This window comes from Vespula pensylvanica, chromosome 8 (genome assembly GCF_014466175.1).
Source record: "Vespula pensylvanica isolate Volc-1 chromosome 8, ASM1446617v1, whole genome shotgun sequence".
Lineage (NCBI taxonomy): Eukaryota > Metazoa > Arthropoda > Insecta > Hymenoptera > Vespidae > Vespula > Vespula pensylvanica.
This window is the reverse complement of record NC_057692.1, coordinates 1600218-1612535: the sequence shown is the minus strand read 5'-3', so window position 1 is coordinate 1612535 and position 12318 is coordinate 1600218. Positions and strand designations below refer to the sequence as shown.

Below are 12318 nucleotides of genomic sequence, written 5' to 3'. Positions count from 1 at the left end.
GCATTTACGCGTGTATCAGACAGATCGTTATAACTACTTACTTCTACGTCTTAGTTGTTGTCGTTGTGGTGGTGAGTTTTATAGTCGACTCGCCTTGGAAAGGTAATTCAGATCGAGATAGGAGAGTGTTCGATGTTCGAACGAACGGCATGCGTCTCTCTGTCTCTCTCTATCTTTTTCTAGCTCTGTTACTGTCTCTTTCTTTCTCTCTGTCTGTTTGTCTGTCTGTCTGTCTGGATCTGCGAATTTACAAACGACTGACAAATTCTTCAAATATTCGCGTATAATTTTTCTTTTTGTTCTTTTCTTTTCGTTTCTCTTCTTTTTTCTTTCTTTCTCTCTCTCTCTCTCTCTCTCTCTCTTTCTCTCTTCTTTTTTTTTTTTGTATACACTAGACGTTCCATAATTAAGCTAAGAACAAGATCTTTTTAACGGGTCATTTAACGACTTTGTAATAATAACTGTTAATATTATCGTCGGTTATTCAAATCGCTCGTAATCGTTTCTCGATGATAATAATAATCGTTAACAATCGTTCCGAAGTTTTCTCTCGTTTATGGATAATTTCGATTTGTTCGTGTTTAAGAGACATTTTTTATGCGGTCGTCCTTCTTCATTTCCATTCAGTTGTTTGAAAAGAAGGATAAGAGAAGAAAGAAAAGAAGGAAGAAGAAAACAAGAAAAAAAAAAAAAGAGAGAAAAGAAAATACGAGGACGTACCGCGTTCTCTCTTACTTACGTGAATTTCGACAAATCGTTTACACGTACTACTTACATATGTCGGTTATACATACCTGACTGACTTAGGTACATACAAACATGTATGTATATTCTTAACAAGTTGGTAAGAAAAAAAGAAGTGTTAAACTTTCTTTTTTTTTTTTTTTTTTTTCTTTTTCTCCCATCACCCTCTAATCACACAATCGAACTGTGCGAAATTACAGACACACTTCTTAAAGAACGATATAACGAGAAACAATCCATTTTATAAAAGCATTAAGTCGTATATAAGTATAATAGATACATAGTCGACGAATAAATACTAGAGTGAAGTATGTCGTTATGTCAGCTCGCAATTATAACGCGAACGACTAGATATATGCACACACACACACACACACACACACACATATATATATATTTAGAATTGCGCGATCGTGCGTGGAAACTGGACGTAATAAGTAATCGGCATAAGTGTCGGTTGATCCAAAGCGATGGTAGAACCAAAGTGTTATCGTAGAAGTAGAATGTTATTATATATATATATATATATATATATATAAAAAAAAAGAAAAAAGATAAATTAATTATGAACATTAGTTCGATCGTTCAATCACGATTACAATGGACACTTGCAATCTAACATACGATACGTTGGTAAATCGATCAATGTTTATTTTTCTATCGATCGATCGATCGAAGATCGAAGAAGATGAAGAAGAAAAAAAAGACTTCAAATCTTATCGTTGCTACTTTTGTAGATTCGAACGAAGAAAAGGACATAAATTTTCTTCTTTTTCTTTTTTTTTTTTTTGTTTTCTACAAGTTCAACGCGATGATTCGTTGACAGCCATAAAAGAACATAACGATGTCAAGATACGCGGTATGCAAATATTGTATGTGTGTGTGTGTGTGTGTGTGTGTGTGTGTGTGTGTGTGTGCATGCGCGTAAAAGATACATGTAAAGTTATAATACTGCTACTCGATATATTATGCACGCGGAATGCGTTTTACGCGTCTATTTGATCAGAGTGCGTTGACTAGGCCTCAGGGCTTCAGCGCCTTCGGTCGTAGCACTTAGCTCGTACTTACGAGTCTCTTACGTTGGTTAGGTTCGTGCCATTTATATGTGAACAACCGAAGAAGTCGCAAACCACCCAACATAGAAAGACACATAACGTTGTCTATATTTTATAGACTTAGTGATAGGTAATATATTTAGATCGAGAAAAAGAGCCTTAGAAAATTGTAAGGATCTTGTTCTCTCGTTCGAATGGATCGAACACTCGATATAGCTTTTATAATCGATAAAGGTTACCACCATCATATATATATGTACCAATGGTGTCTCTAAGTGTGGTGGCAAACAGACATAACTCGAGTTTTCTATATCGTTATAAAACCGACTAACGATTATTAATACAATATATCCATATTTTTTCTTATTCTTTTTATTTGCGAACAAAAAATATATATATCTTATAAATAATATTATATATATAATCCTATGTATATAATTCTATATATATATATATATAAGATCGATATTATATTATTCTAAAATATATTAAAAAAAAAGAAAGATCGATCCTAAAAAAAGAATTAATATATTATCGATCATTTTCAACTACGAATTTCTATTTAACTCTTTATCATCGACTTAGTTTCGGAACATTGAAGATTATCTTTGAAAAATGTATTCCATTTCTCTTATGTACGATTTATTCGTGAAAGTTTTATATCCTACTGAGATACCTATCCAAGGGTAAAAACGTCCTAAAGAGAAAAGACGTCTCGCGACTTAAAGGATTTTATATTCTCTCTGACTTTTTGCCAAACGCGTTCGACGTAGTCTCCTTATAAATTTGTATTTGCAATGAAAAAAAAAAAAAAAGAAAAGAAAAGAAACCAATGTAAATCAATCGGATCTATAACCTGTTATATAACCCACGTTGGTTACGTTATCGTAATAATTTTATGATTTCTTTGAGAAGAGTCCTTGACTAAAGACGACGAGGGCTTTTAAATGGTTAGAACCAGTACCGTATTGATTATTCGCATTAAAGTAATAATTTGCGACGTCGTAACTATTTTGGAATTTTTCTTTCGATGCCCACGCAAGAAACTCTCGATAAGCAAGAAACATCTTTCTCCCTCTCTCTTTCTCTCTCTCTCTCTCTCTCTCATTCACTCACTCACTCACTCACTCACTAACTCTTTTTCTTTGAAGAATATCAGGATCCTGTTCTATTCGTTATAAGAAAAATTCTTTATTCCGTTTTCCGGGTATCCTTTCCTTCGAGGACTCTCTCATTCTTTCTTTTAGCTTCTTTAACGCGTGTACGCGTGGAAGCTTATACGGTTGTATGCGTGTATAGGTTTTAATAGCGAAGAACAACCCCGTACGAGAGAGTAAATGATCGTCTAAGGTAGTAAAGAAACACCGGCAGATTAATTGTTAAATTCCTAAAGATAATGCGACCAGTTTCGCAACTATTTTATAACGGCGGTGGAAGGGGGAGGCCAGGAGGGGTAGATGAAAATTGCATTCCTGTAAAAGTTGATTAAAAAAATAAATAAATAAATAAATAAATAAATAAATAAATAAATAAATAAAAAAAGAAAAACTCATCGAATCGTACGCTTCTTTCTTCATTTCGTTCGAGAATATATAATTGATACTTAATCGGATGTATCTATAAATAATTATAGCTTTTGTTTACTCGTTTTTGTTTTCTTTTCCATCCTTCTTTATTTATTTATTTATTTATTTATTATTTATTTACTTTTTCGTATTTCCAAATCATCGTTATATGTCATTAATAATTACGCCGCGAGACATCTCTCTACGTATTTAGAATTTTTCTCTTTTTATTCGGTTTTCCTATTTCTTTTTTCGTTATTTTCAAAACCGTGAAAAGAGGAAAGAAAAAGTAAGAGAAAATGAGAAAAAGAAAAGATGCAAATTTCGGCGTTGTAATATCTCGCGATGTAATAATAATAGTGTATGATAAATCATATATCGATGGATCGTAAAGTAAATACATATACTTTCGATCGAAGAAAATCCGCGTAATTCATAGAGCGGAAAAGTCGTATAGTTTGCTTTCGCATTGAATAAGCGACGTCGATGGTCGTCGTCATCGCCGTCTACTACTACTAATATTGCTACTAGACTAGTACTACTAGTAGTATTACTACTACTACTACTACTACTACTACTACTACTACTACGTAACGATCAAACGTCGATTATAAATTCTTTCAGATCCGATCGGAATAAACATTAATATTGAGTAATGATGGTCGTTGCAGGTGGCCTGTCGGACTCTGTGTCGAAACGCGAGGAAGAAAGAAAAGGAAAAGAAAATACAAGGGGGGGAAAAAAGAGAAAAGGACAGGGAAAAGAAAAAGAAAAAGAAAAAGAAAAAGAAAAATAGAGCAAAAGGTAATGTTTGCCGATCGACGCCGTTAATTGGACGTGTCGAGAGCTAAAACCCCTCAGGCCTCATACTTGCATTTGTTCGACACGCGATGTCGATATTCTAAAGCTTCGTTCCATGAAAAAATTATCTATTGAGAAATCTATTTCATTTATAATTAATAGCAATTGTTATAATTAATAATTATATTGATTATAATAATATATTAATAACATTGCATATGTAATCGTAATAATAATTAGTATTACTACTTTTACTACTTATTATTGCTACTTATTATCATTCTTTTTCTTTCTTTCCTTTTCTTTTCTTTTCTTTTCATTTTCTTTTCTTTAATTCGCGATTTACAAATCTCACGTTAGTATTTTTTTTTTTTCGCGTATAATCGAATTTCTGTGCGCAATCGATTAAATAATTTTTTCTTTCTTTCTTTCTTTTTTTTTTTTTTATTTATTTATTTAGTCGATTCGATCGAAAGGAAGGAATAAAAAAATGATTAAGAAAAAAAAATGTTCTTTAAAAGGAAATCTCTTTAAGACATTGCAATAGTGGATATTGTCTTGCCTTAGTAAGAAAGTCCTCGTGGTGAGCAATGTTGCGTGATCTATACTCTAAATTACATTACTACTACTCTAAGATAGATAGATAGATAGATAGATAGATAGATAGATAGATAGATAGATAAATAGGTAGATAGATATAAAGAGAAAGGAAGAGAGAGAGAGAGAGAGAGAGAGAGAGAGAGAGAGAGAGAGAGAGAGAGAGAGAGAGAAAGAAAGTGGTAAAGTTATGCCATTGCAAATCCCACGGCCGCTTTTATTTTAAAACGTACTACTAGTAATCCGAAAAATATGTTACACACAAATACGTGTATACATACATACATAGACAAATACATACAATGTCTAACTGTTCTTATCCTTAATTATTGTTGTAACGGTAGTAGGTAAGAGAGTCTGATACCTTTGTACGTGAAACTACGTCGATCGTCGTCGTCGTCGACGTCGTCGTCGTCGTAACATTCTATTATTATCTTGAAGACACGCGATCGAAATTGTACATGACTAAGTAAGATCAACTTTTAATGTTACGTTTACTAGGGAAATAAGCGTGTCTTTTGTTTTTTTATTTTTTTTATTTTTCGATTGCATAAATATATATAATGAATATATATAATGAAAAAAAATAGGAGATATATATATATATATATAAAGTAATATATGAAAAAATATATAAAAAATATAGATTATAAAAAAAAGAAAAACAGAGAAAAGATTGCATGTAAGGAAGTTATGATTCTTTTTTTTTTTATCGAGTTATATCGTGGATTAATTATCGCAATATCGAAATTTGTAGTATCTTTTGATCGAATAAAATGTATTTAAAAATATAAAATATCGAAAATTTCGATATCATTTGTTCGATCAATTCGATACTATTAATCTCGTGAAAATTAATTTAACGTTTAAACTCGTACGTTTCGATAAAATTTATCGAAATAAAAAATAATTCTCGATCACTTTCGCACATCCTCGTGAATGGTTTAATCAAATTCAAAAAGTTTCGATGTCAAACGTATTTATTTTACTAACAGTTAGGCGACTGAGAGATGAATTATTTCATCTTTCTCCTTTCTATTTTCTCGATTTTACCGACTTTATCATTTACATGTAATATATGTATGAGCCGTTTATTTTGAAAGTACTTACGTGATTTTATTTTACGTGATTATATTTTATTTATTTTTTTTTTTTTTATAGTTTAAAAAAATAGACTTTAGCCACTTTCAAAACAAACGACTCACATATACACGCATATATATATATATATATATATATATATATATACGCAGGTATACATATAATATTATATATATTATATATACATAGGAAAAGCATCTAATTTACTTTGGTAACTTTTAAGACGTACCACTATACATTGCACGTTCATCACAGGCACTTTCTAAACGCACGGATATACGGATAATCCAGCGCTAATGAAGCTATCTCTTTGGAGAGACCGAGGACGGGAGGTTCGGCGATCTCGACGTAAAAGTTAGTTAAACTCGCTCTTACGATCGGACCGAAAGGCATGCTAATTAAGAGACGAGGTCACCTACATTGACAGGGAGACAACCCGTGCCCGGTGAAACGCAAGTTACCATTCCAATATGGTGTTTTTCATTGAACGAGGTAGGTGTTTGTATGATTATCGTTGTAAACAAATTTACAACGTTATAACGTTCGATTGTAAAAAAAACAATTCGTTCCTTTTTATTTTTCTCTTTACGTTAACAATTTTTCTGGAATATATAGAAGTAATCTCGAGAATTATATAGAAATCAATTGATCGTCGTCGTTGTTGTTGTTGTTGTTGTTGAAAAAAAAAAAAAAGAAAAAAAATCATGTACATGTTTCGCTTTTTTCTTCTTTTATTTTTTTAATTTTTTTACTAGACGACACGATTTCAAATTGTCGTTATATTTCGATATATCGAATAATAACCGAGCAAAAAAATGGAGACAATTTTAATTATCGAGCCGAACGACGGTTACGATCGAGAGTGATCGTGATCGACTCCATAGGCGGAAATCGTTAATTAAATAGCCGATTAAACGAACGCATACGGCAATAGAAGGTGCAATTAGTCCGTTCGCGAATATAACGGTAATTCGCGTATACCCGTTTAATCGTCATTGATTGCGTTCGACGATTAAACGGCGAATCGATTATAACGTTTACGCGTTCGATCGATAGGTAACTACCTATTATTTATCAACGAAATAGGAAAAGAAGGAGATTAGAAGAAGAAAAATTACATTTTTTAATTATTATTACTAGACAAGGATTGATATTTTTTTTTTTTTTTCTTATCTTTATCATCGACAAAAGTGTTATATAAAGTAAAGAGAAAAATGTTTAGAAAATAAATTATTCTATTTCGTTCTTTCTCTTCTTTCTTCTTTTTTTCTTTTTTAACGATACAAGTGAGTGGAATTTTTAATGATATCTTCATTATAAAACAAATCTGACAATTCTTTTTTTTTTTTTTGTCTATTTATAAAAGTCGAAGGAAATTTTTCTATCAGATTACAACTGGTAAAGTTTTTTTTTTTTTTTTTTTTTTTTTTTTTTTTTTTTTTTTTTTCATTCAATTCTTCCCAACCCAACGAGATATATTCTTATCTTATATAAAATAACAATTTTCTTACAATTGTCTCGATCGTATAAAGGATGTTCTTCTTACGTTCGTCATCGGGACTTTACGATGCAAAAGAGAGAGAGAGAGAGAGAGAGAGAGAGAGAGAGAGAGAAAAAGAGAGAGAACAAGAGAAAAGAAACAAGAAAACAAGTGCAACTTGATAATAAGAATATTATTAATCTTCGAAATAAAACAAATTACGAAATTGTCAAGTCTTAGAGTAGTGGGACATCGCACACAAAAAAAAAGAAAAGAAGAGAAAAAAAGAAAAGAAAATAAAAAAAGAATCAGGTTCGACGGGAGGCATTAACGATGAATCTCTCGCATGATCTCGCGAACGCACGTCGTGATCGTTACGAAGAGGGCTCGAGGGCACGGGACCCGTTTGATCGAGAAAATAATAAACGAGGGGAAAGTCCGGACGAGTTATCCTTCACGGCGCACGATTATACCTCGGCAAGACTCCCACGTTTCTAAGTACTACCATGTATAAGTATGTATATGTTATATACGTACATATGTACGTATATGAGTAACACTTACATTTACGTTTAGAAACATAAGTACGCGTATATACGCATACGTTTACTCGTATACATATTTACGTATATATGAATGTACTCTATATATATATATATATATATATATATATATATGTATATATATGTATATAATTTATGTACGTATATATGTATATATGTATGGAGTGTATGGAACATGTATATTCGTATGTATGTACACATATGTACGTAGAGAAGGGCTATGGCGTGGATTCTTTTGGATTTTACGGCCGTTTGACATTATCCCGTGGCCTCGTGTGTTATGCACCGACACCGTCGATCTTCACGTCGTCGACGACGACGACAATGTGAGAATGACGAAGACGTGAATTTCCTGGACGAGAAAGAAAGCTTCTCTTTTTTTTTTTTAGTCTTCTTTTTCTTCTTTTTGTTTCTCTTCTTCTTCTTCTTCTACGTCTTCTTCTTCTATGCAACTCGCGTAACATCGTTTCGCCATATCGTCATTCTTTTTTCTTTTCCTCAGTTCTTTTTTTTATTTCTTTTTTTTATTTTTTTTTTTTTTATTCTTTTTCTTTTCTTTTCTTTCGTCCTTTTTTTTCATTTTCCTTCTTCCTTCGAGACCTTTCCTTTTCCGGATTTTTTCCTCGAGCTGTCTTTGTTCACTTGTTTACATATTTATTTACTTACTTTGTTAGTTACTTTTCACTTTCGTCCAATGAACCTGATAAAGAATAGTTTTCTCATTCTTTTTTCTTCTTTTTCTTTTTTGTTCGGAAGATTTAATTAGCGATTGATAATCGTGACGGTATCTATATAGATCGATTAACGTAAAGAAATTTTATTGATATATAAATCGGATAGAGAATTCTATTAAAAATGGATAATTAGATAAGAATTGTAGAATGTATATTTCATCGAAGAAATTTTCTAGCTTAACATAAAAGACAAGTTACCTCCAGAAAACATTTCATTAAACAAACCAAATAAAAATCCAAAATGATATTTATTTAAACTTGACGAATATAATTTCATCGTTCGGAGAACAAAAAAAAAAAAAAAAGAAAAGAAAAGAAAAGAAAAAGGAAATTGTATGAAACCTAACAAATGAACATTCGAAATAATATTTCGTAAGAATCCAAATATTAGAAGGAGAAGTGAGAAATAAATGTTTTCAGTATAAAATGTAATAAGACTAACAATAAGATAGACAGACGAAGATAGAGAGATAAAGATAGAGAGATAGCCGGACAGAGAGAGAGAGAGAGAGAGAGAGAGAGAAGAGAATATAGCATAGTCGATGACATTCCTTTCTACGAGGTACGTGAGAATGGGCTGTGTCATCCAGGTTGGAATGCATTTCAGGGTAATGTCACAGTCTCTAAGGGGGAATCGGGTTGGACCCAATGCTCATACTCGCACGATTATGCTTACGTCCGTGTGTTCTCCTTCCAAGTAGAGAGATAACTACGTGCATTCTAGCGAATATAGCGCTAACCTCATCTTCTTCTTCTTCTTCTTCTTCTTCTACTTTTTCTTTTTATCATTATTATTATTATTATTCTCATTCTTATTCTTATTCTTATTCTTATTTTTATTCTTATTCTTATTTTTATTCTTATTCTTCTTTCACGGAGACTAAGAGGTATGCGGATCGTGGATCGAGATACCAAACGAAACGGCGTGGCGTACCTTACGTGGCTTACGGGCCCACGCTGGTCCCGAGTCGACGATTCTCGATCTTGGATCCAGCATCTCGAAGAACTTTGCTACTTCAAAGAAGAAGAGAGAGATAGAAAGAACGAGAGAGAGAGAGAGAGAGAGAGAGAGAGAGAGAGAGAGAGAGAGAGAGAGAGAGAGAGAGATAAAGAGTACGCGTATTTTACCTGCGAATTAGAATTCGAACTTTACAAACCCTTTTTCTAGCATTCTATATTTCGTTTTACTCGATAAAGGATAAAGGGAAGAGTTTCTATTCTTGGAATATATACTACGCTTCAATCTGTCGACTTTTAAAATTTCTTTTTTTCTCTCGACTTTGTTTAAATCTCGTTAAACATCTTCATCGTTTGATTTCGATTCGTTTAATCATTTTGGTAACAATCACGTTGCTTTTTAATACGTACGCGATTTATTTTTAACTTTACGAAATAGTACGTTTTATCTTTATTACGATATAAGAAAATAATGGCACGCGTTAAATGGAGAGGTTGATTCTTTGAAAGAGAGAGAGAGAGAGAGAGAGAGAGAGAGAGAGAGAGAGAGAGAGAGAGAGAGAATAGTTAAAGAAGTGGTTAAAGAAGTTATCCGGCAGTGAGCCGGGCTATAAACGTTTGGTTTGAACTTAATGTAGCTCTCAGAGGAGTTTAAATTCGACGCTTATCGTTCTATGACTTCTTCATCGCTTCTCTCTCTCTCTCTCTCTCTCTCTCTCTCTCTCTATCTCTTTCATTCTTTTATACCACGAGCGCGATCTTAACGGCACTGTACTCTCACATAATTTTCTTCTTTACACGCTTTTAAAGGTGAAAACAACGAAGTAGAATCTCCGACACAGTATAGATACTCAATCGTATTACTATTTGTAGAAATACAGTTACCCTTCAAAATCCTAATTATCTTTACGAACGTTTAAAATTGATTACGATTATTAAGAAAAAAAAAAGAGAGAGAGAGAGAGAGAGAGAGAGAGAGAAAGAAAGAAAGAAAAAGGAGAAGAAAAAATAAGAAACAAGAAAGAAATACGAAGTGAGATTAATTAAATCTCACTTATATATAATAACAATAATTTTTCTTATCGTTTAAACGAAATAAGAACATTTAGAAGCTCGTGGCCGGTCTATTATTTATCTATATAGATTTTTCTTATTACGTTATATCTTTTTTTTATTATTATTATTATCAAATCTTTATTATTAGTTTAGAAATTGAAGATAAACGTTATAGCGAGCACCGGTTAGTCTTATAATCGAGTATTATTATTATGATCGTTAATCCTTCGTTATATCGAATAAAAAAAGAGGGAAAAATGAAAGGAAAAAATAATAAGTTAAAACGTATTTGTACATTAGTAATTTTTTTTCTTATTATTAATTTTTTTTTTTTTTTTTTTTTTTTTTTTTTTTATAAACAATTGTTCCATCGATGTCAAAGAATACGTCGATTATCGTTCTCCACACAAAGTTCAAAAGAATCGAGGTTAATCGTAGATATTGAATAGAATATGGAGCGTCGGATTATCCATTAAAATTTTTCGATCATGTTTCTCCTCGTTATCTTCTTATCTATTACGGATATGAACGATATGTGAGAAAACGTCGTAATAAACGTAACGGCGTATTGTGTGCGTGTGTATCGTATAGGAATAATTAGGTATATTCTATGTATATACACAAACGCACACACACACACATATATATATATACATATGTGAGTACGTATGTATATAGATCTTATGTATATATGTATGTATATACGGTACATATACACACATATATCGGTACCGCAAAAGCAAATTATACGGATTTGCAAACAACGATATGGCGTGGCTAGTTGTATTTCTCACGCTCGACGCAGTTACGGGTTTGTGTCAGTTATGGACAAGGTTCGAGTACGATTTTAGAATACAACGACAATGGAGAGCGATGATTTTGTACGATTCATTATCTTATTTCGAACGTTTCTCTATCCGACAATGTGAACGTTTAAGAATTACGACCCGTGAGAACATTTTCTTTCTTCGAAATCACCAATCTCTTTCTATCTATTTCGTTATGGAAATAATAACTGAAACGAATATCAAGAGGATCTATGGGATACTAGAAAAAAATCTGATCTTTATTTTTCTTTCTTTCTTTTTTTTTTCTCTCTCTCTCTCTTTTTCCCCATTCTTTCTGTTCCCTTATTCACTGGATCTCTTTAACTAGAGAGTCGTGATAGACTGTGGGAATCGTTCGAACGTCCAGATCGTTGAGTCTTGATACTAGTCGCTCGATTAGGTTCCACTGATGTTTTAGACTGATCACTCGCGTGAGAAAAAGAGAGATATAGATAGAGATAGTGATGGAGATAGAAAGGAAGGATTAGACGAGGAAAGAAATCGGTAGCGTTTCTAACGAGACATCGTGCTTTGTCAGGATCGAATTTCTGATTGAGACAACAAGGATATACTTCGACTTTCTTTAATAAAATACAAAACACGAAGAAAAAGACAATGGATAAATAAAAATAACAACAGTATCACCATCGTCACCATCGATGACAACAGCAACGAAGACGACGACGATATAATAGGATTTCTGCAAAAGAAGACAAAAAAAAAGAAGAAAAAGAAAGGAAAAGGAAAAGGGAAAAGAAAAAGAAAAAGAAAAACAAAAAGAAAATGAAAAGGAAAAAGAGAAAAAACATGTGGAATGTTGTTGTGGCTTGGCACAAAG

General features: G+C 32.4%; 1 protein-coding gene across 3 annotated transcripts in view; it reads left to right on the top strand.

Moving 5' to 3' along the window:
* Window positions 1-12318, top strand: part of LOC122631094 (CCR4-NOT transcription complex subunit 6-like) — a 527872-nt gene that overhangs the window by 86446 nt on the left and 429108 nt on the right. For all 3 annotated transcript variants that reach the window (XM_043816355.1, XM_043816359.1, XM_043816356.1), the window contains one exon: window positions 6119-6355. In XM_043816355.1, the coding sequence (XP_043672290.1) occupies window positions 6334-6355 (22 nt within the window). In that variant the 5' untranslated portion in view covers window positions 6119-6333. The remainder of the gene's footprint in view (window positions 1-6118; window positions 6356-12318) is intronic.